At 49.1% G+C, this 17,639-nt stretch overlaps 1 protein-coding gene across 1 annotated transcript in view; it reads left to right on the top strand.

Moving 5' to 3' along the window:
• Positions 1-7,768: 7,768 nt before the first annotated feature.
• Positions 7,769-17,639, top strand: part of LOC150018059 (maestro heat-like repeat-containing protein family member 7) — a 31,285-nt gene continuing 21,414 nt past the window's right edge. Inside the window, exons 1-9 of the mRNA XM_090267271.1 lie at positions 7,769-7,806; positions 8,109-8,238; positions 10,035-10,130; positions 10,609-10,713; positions 10,941-11,076; positions 13,856-13,968; positions 14,310-14,486; positions 14,806-14,960; positions 17,102-17,240. Coding sequence (XP_090123397.1) covers positions 7,784-7,806; positions 8,109-8,238; positions 10,035-10,130; positions 10,609-10,713; positions 10,941-11,076; positions 13,856-13,968; positions 14,310-14,486; positions 14,806-14,960; positions 17,102-17,240 — 1,074 coding nt within the window. The 5' untranslated portion in view covers positions 7,769-7,783. The remainder of the gene's footprint in view (positions 7,807-8,108; positions 8,239-10,034; positions 10,131-10,608; positions 10,714-10,940; positions 11,077-13,855; positions 13,969-14,309; positions 14,487-14,805; positions 14,961-17,101; positions 17,241-17,639) is intronic.

Genomic DNA, 17,639 nt, shown 5'->3' with positions numbered 1-17,639 from the left:
ATTAAAAAATTATAACCATCCTAATGGGTGTGAAGTAGTATCTGTTTTTGGTTTTGATTTGCATTTCCTTAATGACTAATGATGTTGAGCATCTTTTCATGTGCTTGTTGGTTATATATATATATATATATATATATATATATATATATATAAAATATTTAAAAAATATTTTATATATATGGCCTGTTCAGAAGATATCTGGCCATGTAATATGAAAAACAGAGACATTTATTGAAGAAGATACAGGTTACAAGAGACATTGTACACAGGGCAATGATGCCCCAGTTCCCTTCAAAGTAGGCACCTTGGGACCTCACACAGTTCTCCCAATCACCATCAGCTGCCCTGTGGTATTTTCCTGAAACTCATTGGTTTTAGTTTTGGGGAAAGCCAGAAGTACCAAACCTGGGCTGTAGTGGGGCCGGGTCACCTGGGTGATTTGATGTTTCACCAAAAACTCTGCACAGGATGTGATGAATGAGCGAGCACATCGTCCTCATGAAGCTGCAATCACCTGCCGCTCGTAGCCGCAGCCTTCTGAGTCATCTGAATAGTCTCTTTGGAGGCGTGTTCAAGCTGAATGCAGAACCGATGCAGATTCATGCTCTACTCGCTCAGTCCCTTTGGATGTGACAGCCACGCAGTACACATGCTCCCTCAGCGGTGGCTACCACCTTCACTGACTAGTACAGTGAAGTCGTCATTATTTACACATGTGTATTCCAGTCCACTTGCCTTGGCTACCAGCTTACATTGATGTTGCACAAACCTTTCTTGTTCTTTAACCATGGCTGGACTTTTTCCAGACGGACTATTTTTCAAGTATATATGTGTATGTGTGTGTGTGTGTATATACACCCCCCCACTTCCTTTGGAGAAGTGTCCTGTTTAAGTCATTCGCTGATTTAAAAATTGGGTTGTTTATCTTTTTGTTGTTAAGTTGTTAGAGTTTTTTAATTTTTAATTTTCTCTCTATATTTTTATTTATTTATTTATTGAATTTCTTGGGGAGACATTGGTCAATAAAATCATATAGGTTTCAGGTGTATAATTCTATATGCATCAACTGTATATTGTATTGTGTATTCACCATGCCAAGTGGTGGATTCTAAACTCTTGTGAGATATATGATTTACAAATATTTTCTCTATTCTGTAGATATTTCTCTTCTTAAAAGTATTTCTCTTTTTAAAAAGATTTTATTTATTTATTTTTAGGGAGAAAGGAAGGGAGGGAGAAAGATAGGGAGAGAAACATCAATGTGTGGTTACCTCTCTCATGCCCCCAAGCGGGAACCTGGCCTGCAACCCAGACATGTACTCTGACTGGAATCAAACCGGCGACCTTTTGGTTTGCAGGCCGGTGCTCAATCCACTGAGCCACACCGGGCAAGGTCCATGTATATTTTAGAATATGTTTGTCTAGGTCTTCAGAAAAATCTTGCTGGCATTTTTATTAGAATGCTATTGATTTATCCATCTATTGAAGTTTTCCTTTATATAGGATATAGCTTTTACTAGAACTGAAAAATTCTCCATCAAGATCTATTGTATTTTTTGATAGGTTAATTCCTATGTACTTTATAGTTTTTATTGCTTGCATGAATCATATCTTATTTTTTAATACAATTCCTCTTTTGTACTGATGATGCTTGATGGTGTAGAGAAATTTTGTTTCTGTATGTTGAACTTTTTAAAATACAACTTTATTGAGTTATAATTTAGATATCATAAAATTTCCCCACTTTAAGTGTATAATTTAATGGTACTAAAATACACACAGAATTGTGCAACTATCACCACAATCAATTGTAGAACATTTTCATCAACGTCCCCGCCCCAAAAAAACATACCCAAACCTCTTAGATATCACCCCAAACCCATTGTCCCCCAGTTCTAGGCAACCACTAATCTACTCCCTGTATAAATTTACCTGTTTTGGACTTTTCATATAAATATGTGGTCCTTTGTGATTGAAACACAGTAACCCCACTTAATTCCTTCCCCCTAATTTATATGCTGTCCTGGTAATGCATATTCATTATTTTCTCAATCCTATAACATTATTATTATTTTATGTAGTTAATGTTCTTATAGTTACCCAAATATTAATCTTTCTTTTATTTCATTGCTTATTGCATCTCAGACCTTCCATCTGACATTGATTTCCTGTTGCTTGTAGAGCATACTTTAGAATTTCCTTTAGTGAATTCTGCTGATTGTAAACTTTTATCGTTTTTTGTCTGAAAAAAATTGCCTCTAGTTCTCTTTCATTCCTTTAAAAAATGTTAAAACAATGAAAACTTGAAGAAAAATTGAAAGCACAGTATAAAATTTTTTGTCTGTGAATAATTTGATGAAGTGGCCAAGTGATGTCCCACATCCCTGAATTTTGTTTTTTATTTCTTACAAAAAAGAACAAAGGTTAACCATCAAAATCAAGAAATCGGTATTAATACACTGTTACCATCTAATTTGCAGACCCCATTCAAATGTCACTGATTGTCCCGGTAATTTTTTCTGGAAGAAAGAGATCCAGTGCAGAATAACTCACTGCACTTTTTTGTCTAGTTTGTTTTGTTTCCTCAGTCCTCACCTCAGCCTTTCCTTGACTTCCATGTTCTTTTTTTTTCTTTCTGAACATGTGCTTTAATGAGCTGTCAGGCCAAGGGGGCAGCAGCTGAGCAGAGCTCAGGGCCTAGAGGGGAGTCACCCATGGCTCCCCTTTGTCACCTCAGGAAGCCTATTTTTTTCCTTTCAACCCTGAGAAAGTGTCAGAGGCTTGGCTAGCAGTCTTGTCGATGCTTTTCTGGGTGTATTTGGCCACCCCATCCATGGCTGCAGCCTGGGCTACCCCTTCCACTTGCTGCTTCAGGTCCTGCAAGCCCTTGCTGGCTATGGCTGCAGGGGACCTCTGAGGAGTCAAGGGTAGCTGAAGCCACATTGGATCTCCTGACACTCGTGTTCTTGATACACTTGAAGATTACAGGCCAGCTGTTTTGTAAGTTGTACCCAGGTTTGGGTTTGTCTGATGCTTCCCATGATCACCTTCGTGTCATGCGCCTTTGGCAGGAAGAGCATGGAAGGGAAGCTAGCCTTTTCTCATAGCGTCCCACCTGCTGGTGTGTGATTTTGGCTTGTTCCGTTACTGATGATGCTCACTTCAGTCACGTGAGTGAGATGGTTGCTGCCAAGGTCACCACTGTGAAGTCACTATTTACCCCTTCGTAATAAATATCCTGTGAGGAGGTTATCTGAAACTATGTAAATACCCCATTCTTCATCAAACTTTCTATTTATTCATTTACTTGTTTATATTAGTATGGAGTTGTGGCTTCCTAGTTTATTCAATGGACTGTATCATGTGTTGCTGCCATTATTTATTGTGATACCGAAACTTTCCGCAGTTTGACCAGTGGACTCCTCTTCAAGCAAGCTTTTGTGCCCTTTGACATAGCCTCATTGTTGCTTGAGTTCTCTTGTTCTCTGTTTCAAGATGTCTCTTCCTTGTCTTCTAGCTCATCTTATATTTTTCCTGCCCAAGTCCTAGAATCAGCCCAAGGAGACTTGTTCCTTTTAGTGGAGAATGGTACTTAGAAGCCAAGATCTTGGTGCTGGCTGTATTTACTACTATTGGGATGTCTCTGCTTCTTTCTCTTGGCTTAATCCTCCAGCAGCCTCTGGTGGCCAAGAGGGCCCTGAAGTTCTAGGCTCTCCTAGGTCCTCAGAAGGAGAAGACACACACTTTCTTAAATAAAGAGCTCTATTGCCCTGCTCACCCAAGAGCCCATCCCTGGACCAGTCACTGTGGCTGTGGGCACAGGACTCTTTTTATTGGCCAAGCTTGGGTTGCAGGCCCGCGCCTGTTTGAAGAGGGGGATAGGTGGGGCTTCAAGGGTTCAGCTTCATCTAACTATATGGAATGGGTAACCCACAGGGAAGGCAGGAATTCTTTTTTACCAAAGGAAAGATGAGCAAACCTGGGGCTGACAAAATAGCAGGTATCTACTATAACAAATGAGAGTTTAATTATAAATTGTGATAATGGTTGAAAAAAGAGAGTAAGATGATGCACAAGAGGATCACCGTGGGACCCCCATTAACCCAAAGGTCAGGGGAGGCCTCTTTGAGGAGAGGCAGGCAAGCTTAGACCTGAAGGACAGGTGTAGGACCTGGGCAAGGGGGCGTGGCAGTGAATTGGTCCAGGTAGAGGAAACTGCCTTGTGCAAAGGCCCTGAGCCTGGAAGCTTGTCTGGCCAGTGTGGCCAGAGCATGGTGAGTGAGGGAGAGCAGCGGCAGTAAGGCTGGGGGTGGGGTCAGGGAGGCTGACCTGGCAGGGCCTTGAAGGCACTGACAAGGATGCTGATTTTATGCTCAGTGAACTGGGCGCCATTGAAGGGTTAGGGTAGGGGGAGCCCAGTCTGGCTGCCGGGAGAGTGAGGATTAGAGAAGCCCAGTTGGGGAGGGGAGAAGGGACTGTGGCCCCCTAGGTATGTTATATCTTTCTACTCTTTTCTTCCCTCATCGAAACAATGACATGCAGAAGCCTTTGATGAAGTGGCCTCATGCCTGGTGAACATGGCAGGGAAGGGAGAGGATGGCAACAAAATGACTCTGGTATGCATCCTGCCCAACAAACAGCTGACTTCCTGGGATGCCCCCCAGCCCCAGCCCCCACTCCCCAGCCCCAGCCATCCCTGTTTCTCTGCCCAGCTCCTCTTTTCTCCATGGTGTTCATCACCATCCAAAGCACAAGATGCTTTCCATCTTTTATCAGTCTCTCTCGCTATATGTATCTCCTGTGCACTGGGCATTTTCATCTGTCTTATTCCCAGCTGTATTCCCAGCATCTGCTGTGGTGCCTGGCATATCAGAGGTGCTCAGTAAGTTTTCTAAACAACTAAATGAATTGTGAGAGGGTCTGTAATGGTGACAGAAAGGCTGGAAATGGCCTGTTTCAGGACATAGGCCTGACCCAGGTCTTGGCCACGCACCAGGCCTCGGGAGGCCAGAGAAAGCCAGTGTCTGCAGGACTTGTTGAGGGCCAGTTGGGGCAGACAGGACAGGCTGGTGGACACGAGTATGACACACAGAATGTGGGCAAGGCTGGCTGACGGACAGAGTCTGGAGGTAGGGGATCCACCCAGGTCAGAACTTATAGGGGGGAGGCCCTGCCCTGCCCTCAGGCTGATTCAGAGGCCAGCTCAATGCAGCATGTGGGTGGGGGTGGGGAGAAGGGGACAGAACTATGAAGAGGTCTTGCATTTGGGAAGCATCTGTCTTTACCCCACGGCATTCTTCCAGTTGTCCACCTTGCCCTTGCCACACTAGCCTTCTTCTGTTCCATACCAAACTCATTCTTACCTCAGGGCCTTTGCACTTGTTATTCTGTCAGGAAGGTTCTTCCTATAAGATAGGCCTAAGTAAGTGAGGTCTGTGTTACATAATGTAGGCACAGCACTGAGCACGGTCCCTGCACAGAAAGAGTTTGTTACTGCAATCACTCAGCAAATTTAGGTGAGCCCTTGCTATGTGCCAGGCACTGTTTCAGGCACTAGAGATATACTAGCGAAATGATGTTCTACTTTGGAGAGACAGACAGACGCTCCTTCTTGTTTTTCACATGGCTACCTCTTTCTTGTCATTCAGGACTCAGTCGAAATATTATCTGCCCTGAGAGGCTTTCCTGGACAGTTGGTACTAAGTGAGCCATCCCTCTCCCGTCACTTTAGTAGCCAAAGTCATTAATCGCTGTTTAACAAACTGCCTCAACACTTAGTGGTTTAAAAGTTCACTCTGACAGCCGGGGAAGTAAGGATGGAAAGGGCCCAATTTCTCATGATTCTAAAGTGTGACTGGGCTCAGCGCGTGGTTCTTCTGCTCTGTGTGGTGTAGACAGAGATCACTGGGGGAGGGGGCCTGGAACATCCAAGATGGCCCCATCTTCCCAAGTCTCTGTGTACCTGATGTTGCCATTCCATGGCAGCTGGGTTCCAGAGGGGAAGAGTTGCCAGTTCCTGTAAGGGTCAGGCCAGAAACTGCACAGCAGCACTGGCATGGCCTTGTGTTGGTCCAAACGAGTGGTGGGATGAGCCCAGAGCCATCTTGATAGGCAGAGTAAGAAAGAACTTGTGGGATCTTGAACCCACCACACTGTTCATCTGATTACCTGGTTTTGCTTTCTTTACTATATGAAGTTATTTTATTCATTATTTTATTTATTTCATGTTTTTTTCTCCTTCTTCTGCCCTAAGATAAGGAGAATGATAGATGAATTGGACATTAGTAAATGTGTTGCCTCTCTCAGGTAGCAGAGTGCCTTAATCTGATTAGGACGTGTCCTTAAGAAGGGTAGATAGCAGAGGGCCCATAGGAGGTATTACTTATGGTGATATTTCAGCTTGAGGTGTGGGGGACCCTTTCTGTCCCCACAGCCGCTGCTTCTCCCTTAGTTGACTGGCAAAGGGGGAGAGTTCTGCAGCCCCTGATATCTGTCCTCTTCCAAACGCTGGACTTCAAGGATTATCCACACACCCCTGCGGTCACCTTCTCAAGTCTCACCCACTCCCCAGATGTTCCCTTTGTGGTTTCTCATTTCTCTTGAGCAACGCTGGGGCTGGCAGCTGGCGAGGAGCAAGCTGGCATGCCTGCAGGTGGTGGGTGGCTGATGCAGGGGTGAGGACAGCCCCTGAAAGCTGGGTTCAGTGCGCCTCTCACCCTGTGTCTTTGCCCTCTGCTGCCCCCGAGGCTGAGAATGTCGTCACCCTCCAGAAGAGCCAGGATGTGCTGGAAGGTGAAGGAGAGAAGAAGACTATGGTGAAGAAGATGATGGTGCGAGAGCCACATCTGGTCTGTGGCATTGGGGTGGGAGGAGCGGAAGTCCTGAGTCTACCCACTGATGAGACAGGGGGCTAGGCGGGGAGAGGAGAGACGAGGAGGCAGGGCACTTGGCCTTGAGTCTCAGCTCCACCTCTAACTGCTCTCTGCCTGTCTAGAGGGAGCCCAGGCAAGTCAGGTCCCTTCTCTGAGCCTCACTCTGCTCATCCGTGACAATGACTGTGTCACTGCTTGGGGGGGGGGGGGGGGGGGAGGATACAATCCAATGGTCCACTGTAAAGCATTGTGTACCTGGGAGCAGTTTTATTACTTAATACCAAAAGTTAGTTCTGGTGGGGAATTTTCTTATCATTTTGCTAAATACAGTCATTTCTCAGTTATCCACCAGCATGTGCTGGGTGGGGATAAGCAGAGAAGTTTCTAAAATCATACTTAGCTTTGAGTCCCTTAAAGAGGGAAAATATCCTTGCCCTTGATACCTTCATTTAACTAATATTAATTGAGCACCTATTGTCTGTAGGTACTAAATCAAAAGTGAGAAGTAATTAGAAGAACATTTTAAAAGGAATTCAACTGGATTTCTTTCGAGGGCCCTTTGTGGTGTTTTTGCTTTGGGCTGGTCTGTGGTTTAAATAAACCTCCCCACCATGAGGCTTCAGAGACGCAGCTGGTTAGAACGTGGGGTGTTTTGGTGACTTTGAACTGAGGCTCCAGACAGGTCTGAGCAGTGAACTGGCTCCCCCCGACTGGAGGCTGCCAGAGCGTGGAGGTGGGGAGTTCTGCCCAGGCTGAGGGGCTGCTGCTGTAGCTGCTCCTGGAGGGGTAGCCGCAGCCCTGGTGGTCTGCAGTGGCCTGCTCCCCTCATCAGCCCTTCTGTGTGCCCTGCTCAGAGGCAGATCCAGGAGGAGCCACTGGATTCCCTCTCCAGCCCCGTCCGCCAGCAGGCCATGGAGACCCTGACGCAGCTGAGGTGTCCACAGCCCCTCCCCGACCCCCATCTCCTCTTCTTCTTGCCATGGGCTCTGCCTCTGTCTTCTGGAGCCTCTCTGCTGTGCCCTAATCCCACTCCTGGGTCTTCTCCTCTCCCCGTGCCCAGTCCCTCCCAGGGCTGTCTGCCCTCCACACCCACTTCCCTCCTCCCCCCACCTCACCTTCGTGGATCTGAATCTCAGGCCCACGCCTGGCACCCCGTCGAGGTACCCTCGCCCCAGCCCTGCATTCATAGCTCCAGCTGCCCTCACTCTATGCCTTTGCTTTCTGTCTCCTCACCAGTCACAGCCATCCTGTGCTGGATCTTTGGGAAATGTCAGAGCTGGTAAACACGTGTGTGAAGAGTGTGTTCTCCCTGCCTTCTGTGCAGGCCATGCAGGAGAAAGATGAGGCCAAGGCTGAGACCGTACGGGTAAGCAGGGCCCTCCCCGGTGGGTCCTAGGGTGGTCCAGGGTCCTCAGAGTGAGGTACATGGTAGGACTCCCAGCAGGGAAAGGAAGGGTGCTTGCTCGAGTTGCAGGGCCTGGGGCAATGTGCTGACCCTCTCTTGGTGTGAGAGGGATGTTTGGTGAGTGAACGGATTTTTGGAATAGGGATCAGTCCCTCATCTGGAGGGTTCTATTGACTTCTGAGCCCTGTCCAGTGAGAGGCCGGTGGACAGGCATTGGCATGGCCAGAGGAGGTAGCCAGGATTGACAGGAGGCTGGTTGAGGGCTAGGTCACAAGGAAGAAAGACTGGCTGTGGCCCAGAGAAGCAGGACCTCAAGGAGCTCAAACACATGGAAACCTTTCAACCTCTGCAGTTGTCCTAGGAGGAGCGGTCAGAGGTTTCCTTTAGTGTAGGGTGTAGGGTCAGTGGGGGAAGTCAAGGGAGTGGTGTTTCAGCTCAGAGTAAAGCTCATTCATTAATTCATTCATTCATCCTTTCATTCATTGAATATTAATGGAGGGCCTACTAGAAGCACAGGGGTGGGATAGAGTAGGGGCAAGGGCAGGGGTGAGATAGACCTTATCAGAGAATTATGCAGTTAATGCAAAATTACAACACTGGTAAATGCTGCGAGCAAGCAGTACTGCTGCTATGAAGAGCCTGGAATGGAGGGGACCTGGCCTAGGTGGGCGGAGGTTCAGGATTCTTGGTGCTGGAGCTGCGAGGTTAAAGAAGAGCTTGTTAGCTGAAGGGAGTGGCACTGGCAGAAGGAAAAGCATGCCAGGCAGAGGGAACAGCCTGTGCAGAGGCCTGAGGATGGAGAGAACATGGCAACAGCAAGGATGACACTGAGGCGGTGTGGCTGGAGCCCAGGGTCGGGTGAGAGTGCTGAGAAGTGAGGCTGAGAGCTGTGGGGGCAGAGCATGTGGCGGTAAGAGGGCTCTGGGTCCCAGAGGTGGTGCCCTGAGATAAGACCCAGAGGAAGGGCGGGCAATCCTTGTTTGGGCCCAGGAAGACAGAGGCCCCCTTGTAGTAACAGGTCCAGCCAGCAGAGGTCAGCGCTGCACAGTGCCGGGCTGCAGATGAGAAGGACCGGGGCAGGGGGCGTAGCTGGAGAGTGAGGTTTGCTTGGTGATTGTGGTGCAACCCTGGTGTGAATGAACAGACTCAGGAAGCCTGGGCAACAACAATGTGAGAGGCAGACATGGGGAACTGGCAGGACAAGGGAAGGCGGAGGAGAGAGGGCCTTTCCAGAGTGGCTCAAACCCATAGCTCAGCCTTGTGTATGTGTAATGCCCGCACCTTCCTAAAACCCAGGCCTGTGGTGTGATTGACAGGGGAGGAGCCCGGGCGTGGAAGAAATGGCGGCCCTGAAGAGGCGACTTGGAAAACCTATTTAAGTCTAGGAGTAGCAAATTAAAAAAGAACCAGAGCGCTTCCCTAGAGACAATAATAAAAGTTTACCTAGCTCTTAGAGTTCTGGAGCATTTTCCCACTCACCCTCTCATTTGTTGCTTACTTGGCCTATGGTAGATTCTTAGTGAATGTTGGGTGTCTGCTTCCTTCACTATAAGGTAAAAAGTGCAGGGATAATAACGACCAATTTGTGGATAAGGAAACTGTAACCCATGGAGGGGAAGTAATGTGTCCAGTATCATACGTTAAGTTAGTCTCGGGTGGGACCAAAGAGCAGCTTCCTGTGTCCACACAAGGGGTTGCCTGGGGTGAGGGTCTGCTCCAGAGGCCTGCTAGTAGCTTGGTCCTTCTCCTGTCTACAGACCCTTTACTGTCATACCTTGGAAGCCCTGCAGACACTGCTCAATGCTCTCTTTGTTGAGTGTCCCATCGCTGCTGGGCTGACGAGCATTTTGGAGGTGAGGGGACGGGGAGGAGGGGAAGGGTGGAGAAGAAAGGAGGATTGGCTTAGGAGGAGGGGGTGGTGGGGGCTGGACCCAGAAGGAGTGATTTGACTTCAGGACGTGATCTTGTGCCAGTGTTCTGCCTCCCTGTCCCAGACCCGTGCCTCTTCACTCTCTCCCTCCCCTCCATACTCCCATGGTAGCGGCCCCCGTATCTTTGCTCCGTTCATTCATGCCCCTGTCTTCTTCTTTGAGCCTCACGATTCTCCATCTTTCATCTCTCTCCTCATTGACCATCCTCCCTCTGGTCTTTCAGTCCTATTCTCAGCTTCTGGACCCCATGACTCCCTATGCTCTAAGAAGAAGAGAAGAACTACGGGGAGTGGTCTTTATGCTCTCCCCAGAAGCTGATCAGTGAAGATTGGCCTGCCCACCCAGGCAGTAGGGGCTGGCAGCCAGCCTGTAGCTCTGAGCCTTACCCTTGTCCTCACAGCCCCTGGGGCCCTGGATGAACTCTGGAAAGGCCCATGAACGAGCTCGTGCTGTGAGCAGCAATGTCTCTCTGTTGAAGTGCGCGCTTCTCACCGTGCCTTACTTTGTGAGTGGCCTCTGGGAGGTGGGGCGGGGGGCCTCCTGGGGAGAATATTCCCAGTTCTGAGGGAGCCTGTGTACCTGTCCAACCTGTCCAGAGATTCCCAGGTGGCCCTTACCATCCTCAGAGGGCTCCGCTATCAGGGACAGACATTCCACCTCTTTTTACCATTTACTGTATAGCACTATTGAACCTTTAAGACTCAGTCCCTAAGATTATTACAACACAAATAGGTATGTTTCGGATCCACGGGCCTGGGGCTTGTGCTGGGAAGACTCGCCCTTCGCGTCGGGGATCCCGATGAGGATATTGGCCGGGAGGCTCTGGAGGGCATCACCATCCTTTATACCATCCTGAACCTCCGAAAAGGTAAGTCTAGAGCACCTCTGAAGCAAAGCTTCTGAGCAGGCATTCAGCTAGGCACTTGACTAAGGCAGTAGTAGTAAGGCACTGGTGGGAGATGGTGGAGACCAGCACAGGGTCTGATGGGGTATGCGGAGGTACAAAGAATTAGTCCCCACAGGACCAGGGACAAAGGCTATAAACAAACCTATTTTGATTGAAGCAATCCTTCTATCTAAGCTTTTCCTCATCCTTCCAAATTTAATCTGTGACTCTCCTTTTCACATTCCCATGGAACCATGTATACTCAGGCATGATAGCCCTAATCTCTTAATTCCTGGTCTGTCTTCTCCACTAGACTATAATCTCACTTGAGGACAGGGCAAGGCTGTGTCTTGTTCACCAATGAACCCCCAAGGGCTAGCCATGGGCCAGGCACGTGGTGGGTGCTCAGTGAATATTTATGGAATGAATGAACAAAGAACAGATTCTATCTTAGAACCACAGTGGTTCAAACCTGTAAGTGGGGAACATTCCTGGGATGTTCTTCCAGGGAGCTAGTGTTGCAGCATGGGCTGACACAGGTGCCCAGAAGGCACTGCACCTAGAAGTGCACCGTATCATCGATTACTTGTGTCCTTCTTTTGTCCACAGTCCCAACACTGCCTCAAACCAAGGGACTTTGGCATGTTGTTTAAACTGCCCTGGCTCTGGAGGCAGAGTGACCTGGGTACAAGACCTGGCTCTGGCCCTCCCTAGCTGTATGACTTCAGACAAGCACTTTCCTTGTCCAGGTCTAGATTTATTCATCTGTAGAAAAGGGTAAAATAGCATATAACTCGCAAGCTTTTTGAAAAATTAAATGAGATCATATATGGCACTTGTCAAATAGAGCTTTTTTTTTTCTTTCTTAAAGACTTTATTTCCTTGTTTTTAGAGGCAGGGGAAGGGAAGGAGAAAGAGGGGGAGAGAAACATCAACATGTGGGTGCCTCTTGCGCACCCCCAACTGGTGACCTGGCCTGCAACCCAGGCATGCGCCCTGACTGGGCATTGAACCAGTGACCGTTTGGCTTGTAGGCCGGTGCACAATCCACTGAACCACACCAGCCAGGGCAAGTTTTCTTTTCTCCATGCCTACAATGATGGTCTTATTAGTTTCAGGCCTTTGGGATCTGTCTGGTGTCCCTGCTTTTCTTGACCTCTAACATTTGGGACAAAGATTTGGCCCCCGGACTATTTTTGCTGCTGCCCAGGAACCACTCAGACCTCCTGTGTAATGGGTAAAAGTGATATAAGTCATGTCAATAATCAGCCTTAACGTCAGGAATAGCATAAACCAAGTTAGTATTGCTAGATTTTGCAAATAAAAACACAGAACACTCATTTAAATGTGAATTTCAGATAAACAATGAATAATCTGATTGAAAGTATTATATATTTGAGAGATATTTTCACTAAAAATTATTTGTTTACCTGAAATTCATATTTAAGTGGTTATCCTGTATTTTATCTGGCAAGCCTAGGCCAAATCCACTCTGTTAGATTCTGCAGGAGAAAAGTGGTTTGTCTGGACCCCCTGACCGTAGGAAGCAGCAAAGCTAGAATACAAAACGTGCGTTTGCCTGATTCCAGGTCCCAAGCTCCTTCCCTTTACAAAAACCCACACACTTGGTTCATGTGGTCACTCCACCTGATGGACCTTTCTCATGCCCATGTCTTGCCTACACTGGCAGATCCAGGAAGGACCCAGGCCAGGCCATAGTAAGGGCTCATAAAATGCATCTGAAATGTGTTTCCTTCAGTAGAAAACAGAAACCATCATGTGCCAGATACTATTCTATGCCCTGGGACACAGCAGTGAAGAAATAAATATCAATTCAATTAATCAAATAATCCACCCTGTTGAACTTACCTTCTTGTTGTCAGTAGACAACAAAATAAAAAAGTAATACCTATAGTAAGTCAGATGATGATGAGTCCTAAAGAAAAAAGGAAGTGGAAAAGGGGAATTGGGAATGCCAGGAGCAGGGGGATTGCCGATTAAGAGGCATTGCCATATGCCTGCCGGAATGGCAAAAATGAAAGGGACGGTGCCGCACGCTGGTGAAACCTGAGCCACTGGAGCTCTCGGGATCTGCGGTGGGAGCATCACTGGCCTCCACCGTGGAGAGCTGTTTGTCAGTATCCCCTGAAGCTGAATCTATGTTTACCCAAGGACACAGCAATTTCTCTCCTACTTATCTGCCTAGCAAATGTGTACATATAGTCAGCAAAAGACATGACTAGACATACTAGAGTGTTTATAGCAGCACTATGCACAATAGCTGGAACCAACCCAAATGTCCATCAGAGGTAGAACAGATACATAAATTGTAGTATATTCATACCATGGGAAATTGGGCAGCACTGAGGATGAATGAAGCAATGCTGCTTGCAACAGGGGCCATGAAGCTCACCCACATGATGTTGAGTGAAGGCCAGACATCAAGGATCGCATAATATATGAGTCCATTTGTAGAAGTCCAACAGTAAGGATATCTAATCTGTGGGCTGAGAAGTCGGAATAGTGGTTACCCCAGGGTAGGGGAGGGACAGAGTGGACTGAAAGAGGGCATGCGAGGGGCTTCTGGGGTGCTGATCACATTCTGTTTCTTGACCTAGGCGCCAGTTACGTGTATAGGTTGAGCATTTGAAAATCCATTTAGCTGGGTACCTATGATTTATGCACTTGCTACATCTATGTTTAACAAGAAGTTTTAGAGAAAGGGTGATCAGGTCTCACTGAGAAGGTCCTCTTTTTACAGGAGCCAGGGATGAGAACGAGATCAACAAGGTGGAACTGTATGAGAGCAACAAGCGTTTCCTGGGGCCCTACAACCCCGTCAGGCCACACCAGAACATTCTGCGTGTGATCACGGTGACTGCTTGCTGCCTGCCAGCCCTGGGCCTTCCCGGGAATGGGGGAGAAGGGCAGCACCAGCCTGCCCAATGCCCTCCCCTCCTATCCCATCTTCCAGGAAGGCTTCCCTGACCACACGGGCCATCCTGAGTGCCCATGACCCCTCTGGTCTGAGCCACAGTGAGTGGGCTGAGTCACTCAGCTCTGAGGCCACGTCGCCTCTTGTTTTGCAGCTCCTCCCCAGAGATTGCGGGCTCTCTCTGCTGACCTCTGGGTGTGCTTGGCGGTGTTTATGCATCTGTGTATGGCTCATTCAGGGTCTGTCCATGTGTGCCAGCATCTCTGTGCCTTTGTTTCAGGAATTCAGAAGCTTCCTGGGGCCCGAGGAGGTAAAGGACCTGTTGCTAGCAGCCCTGGAAGGGCTGAAGGGTGCCTCGGAGGCTCAGGGGAAAGACTCAGGGGAGACGATGCGGCTGGCCTCAGAGGTGACACTCCGCTCAGTGCTGCAGTGGTACAAACACAGGACACGGGAAGTGGTAAGGCCCCTGGGAGTGGGGGCTGGGCTGGGAGACCCCACAGGGCCTGCTGGTCCCTCAGGTAAGGCAGGGGTGGTGGTGGCTGAGTTCAAGGCGAGGAAGAACTCACCCATCCAGTGTGGGGCAGTGGGGGTGGGCAGTGAAGACAAAGTAACTCGCTTTCAGGGAAGGAGCAGGCACTCTGCCCACTTCCCCATTTCTCTCCTGTGTGTCCCCTTCTATCCTCTCACTCCTTTCCTCCTCCGTCTCCCCGCCCCCACAACTCTCTTGGCCTCGCCATTGGCCCTCTGCGTGCTCATGGCTTCCCGCCATCCTCCAGATCCCAGAAATCACGGAGGCTGTCTACGTGCAGCTGAGCCACATCCAGGAGCCACAGGCCCGCAAGGTGGCCCTGCTGCCCGTCTCTCTCCTGGCCCGCTCCTTTATGCCCGAGGTCGTGGAGGCCCTGCTCCTGTGCCCTCTCCCAATAGACAGGTACCAAGGTGGGGGTTGGCCTCAGAGGGTTGAAGCAGCCCCCACGCTGGCCTGGGACTCTCCTTCTACCCAGAGGAATCCCTTGCCCTTCTAGACGGCCCCTCTTCTGTGATCTGTGGTACTACGACAACCATTAGGCACTTCCCAAACACTGCTAGCTGTCTTTGCTCAGCATTAATAGTGCAATAACCCCATTCTACAGATGAGGAAACTGAGGCTCAGGGGAAGTTTCTTACCCTAGGGATCCACCAAGCCAGCAACAAAATGAGGACCTGAACTCAGATCTGACCAACTCCAAGCCCAGAGCTCTATAATGATGCCATAGAAAGGAGGCCTGAGTGACAGTCCTTACTCAGCTTTCAGCTGCTGTGTGGTCTTGGGCAGCCTGCTTGTCCTCTCTGGGCTTCAGTTTTCCCCCACAGGCCAAAGGAAGAAATAATCCCTGCATTCCCACTCCATATGGGTGGTTGTGCCGAGTAATGCAGCCAGTTGTGCCGGGCCTGTGCAGGAGGGCGCACCGTGTCCTCAGCCTTCAGGGAGCAGGTGGTCTATGGGCCGAGGGGACTGTGGCCAATGGTGAGCTCATGGCCAGGAGAGACCAGTGTGACTGGTGCAGCCTCCTGGCCCTGGAAATGCTCCCACACCTTTGAATGACTAAATCAAGGCAGAAAGCATGTGGTCCACATCTTAAGATGGTTGGTCGAGAGTGAAGGTAACAGAATTGTGCAGAGCTATGCAAATGGGGTGTGTCTCTAAGGAGAGTTGGTGTCATTCACAGAAGCCAAGGACATCAGTGGTGAGGGCTGGGGTGACACATATCTGTCCTCCCACCTGCAAGAATTTAAACCTTGTGACTGCACTGCCCACCAGAGGGTTTGCTTCTTGGAGCCACTAGACATGCAGACTCACAAGGCTGCGGAAGCCACACTTGAAATCAGAGTCACTCAGGATATAGGACAGGATGGCATCAGGGGCTCCTCTTTGCAGGAGACCTTGCAGCAGGCCATGAAGCTGGCCAGACGGAGCAGGAACAAAATTCAAGGAGGCCCTTGCTCTCAGGTGACATGCCTGCCTGCACTTGTGTGAGCCTGAGAGTGAGGGACTCCTTACGTTTTGTGCCCTGGATGCTTCACTTCCCTTACCCCAGCCTTGGCCCTGGTTCCAAGAGTTGGTCTCGTGGGTCTCAGGCGGAAGGTGCGGGAGCTGCCTTAGCTTAAGTGGCTCAGGCCACACGGGAACTAGCATTTCTTCTAACAACTCTATAGACTTGGCTTCCAGGGTCCCCACAGGGACAAGCCCAGTCGCCCCAGGAAGCTCAATGCTACAATGTCCCCATCGGTTCTTACAGTTAATTTATAGTTCCTCCCAGCTCAGATGCAATTTACCAGTTGTGTCACTTTTACCATAAACAATGTTACCTAGCAACATAGTTGACATACTGTCTTTATCAGATTTCTAGGGGAACAGAGCTGGAAAGTTAATGGGAGGCTCACGTGTTCCTGCAGAAGGTAGAAAGGGCTGGGTTAACTCTATAGCTCACCGGCCCATCAGAATGCCAGCAGGCCGGTGCCGCCTGGCGCAGGTGCCTTCCCCTGCCTGGGGTACTGCCTCCCAAGGGGCAGGGGCGTGGGCTTCTTGATATCATGTGACAGATGCAGGGTCCAGGCCCCAAAGGGCTCCTTGGCCTGGGGGAAGAAGCACAGGCTTTGGGACACCAGACCCGGTCACTTCTTGATGATGCAACTCATGAGCTGTGTTGTCTTATACTGGTGATTGCACGTCTCTGAGCCTCAACTCTCCATGTCTAAAATGGCAATAACAACCCACCTTGAGGGTCATTGTGAGAATTCAGTGACCCTGAATGTCTTAAATGTCTTTTCGTATCTGTATCCCCAGAGATGTGCTCAGTGCCTGGACGATAGCAGATGATCGATATTTGCTGAAGTAATAAATTGTCTGTAAAGCACCTGGCATAATACCTGGGAAATAGGGTTTTGTATCGCTGTTAGCCCCCTGCCTCATAGGAAGTGTTTTCTGGACCATTCCAGGAATTTGCTAGCATGCCCATGGGTACCAGTGGGAAGCTGGGTTGCCCCAGCTTGGGCCTGGTCCCCATAACTATCTTACCCCCGACCTCCCAGCAATGGAGCAGAGATGTGGAGGCAGCTGATACTGCACAAGCCCAGCCGTGATGTCCAAAAGCTCCTGGACCTGCTCCTGCTCATCCTGAAGGAGGAGCCTGTCACCAAGAAGGGCGGGGCCTCCAGCAAGCCACTAGCGGTGAGACCTGTCTGCCTGCCCCTTTTCTTCTCCTCCCCCCTCCTGCTAGACTCAACCCGCCCAGCTTCTAGGGTGCTGCTCTGCGAGCAGCTAGTTGTGTGGCCTTGGATAAGTGTCTGTCTGTCTGCTCTTGTTTGTGATCCATCGATGGCAGCAGTGCTGCTACTTACAGTTACGTCAGGGGCCTGGAATAGTAAACGTCTAACATTTACCTGGCACAGAGCAGATATTCAAGAAATTTCAACTGATATATTTAACAATTGTTTATTGAGCACACGTAAGTTCTGGAGACTCAGCAGAGAGCAAGACATTCTGAGGGAGGGAAGCAAATAAGCAAAGATATGGGGAATGGAGGAGTGGGTGCTATTCTCCTTTACAGAGGGAGATCCTCCTGTTCAG

The sequence above is a fragment of the Furipterus horrens genome, unplaced genomic scaffold (genome assembly GCF_987537825.1).
Source record: "Furipterus horrens unplaced genomic scaffold, mFurHor1.1.pri manual_scaffold_2, whole genome shotgun sequence".
Lineage (NCBI taxonomy): Eukaryota > Metazoa > Chordata > Mammalia > Chiroptera > Furipteridae > Furipterus > Furipterus horrens.
This window is presented reverse-complemented; position numbering and strand designations above follow the sequence as displayed.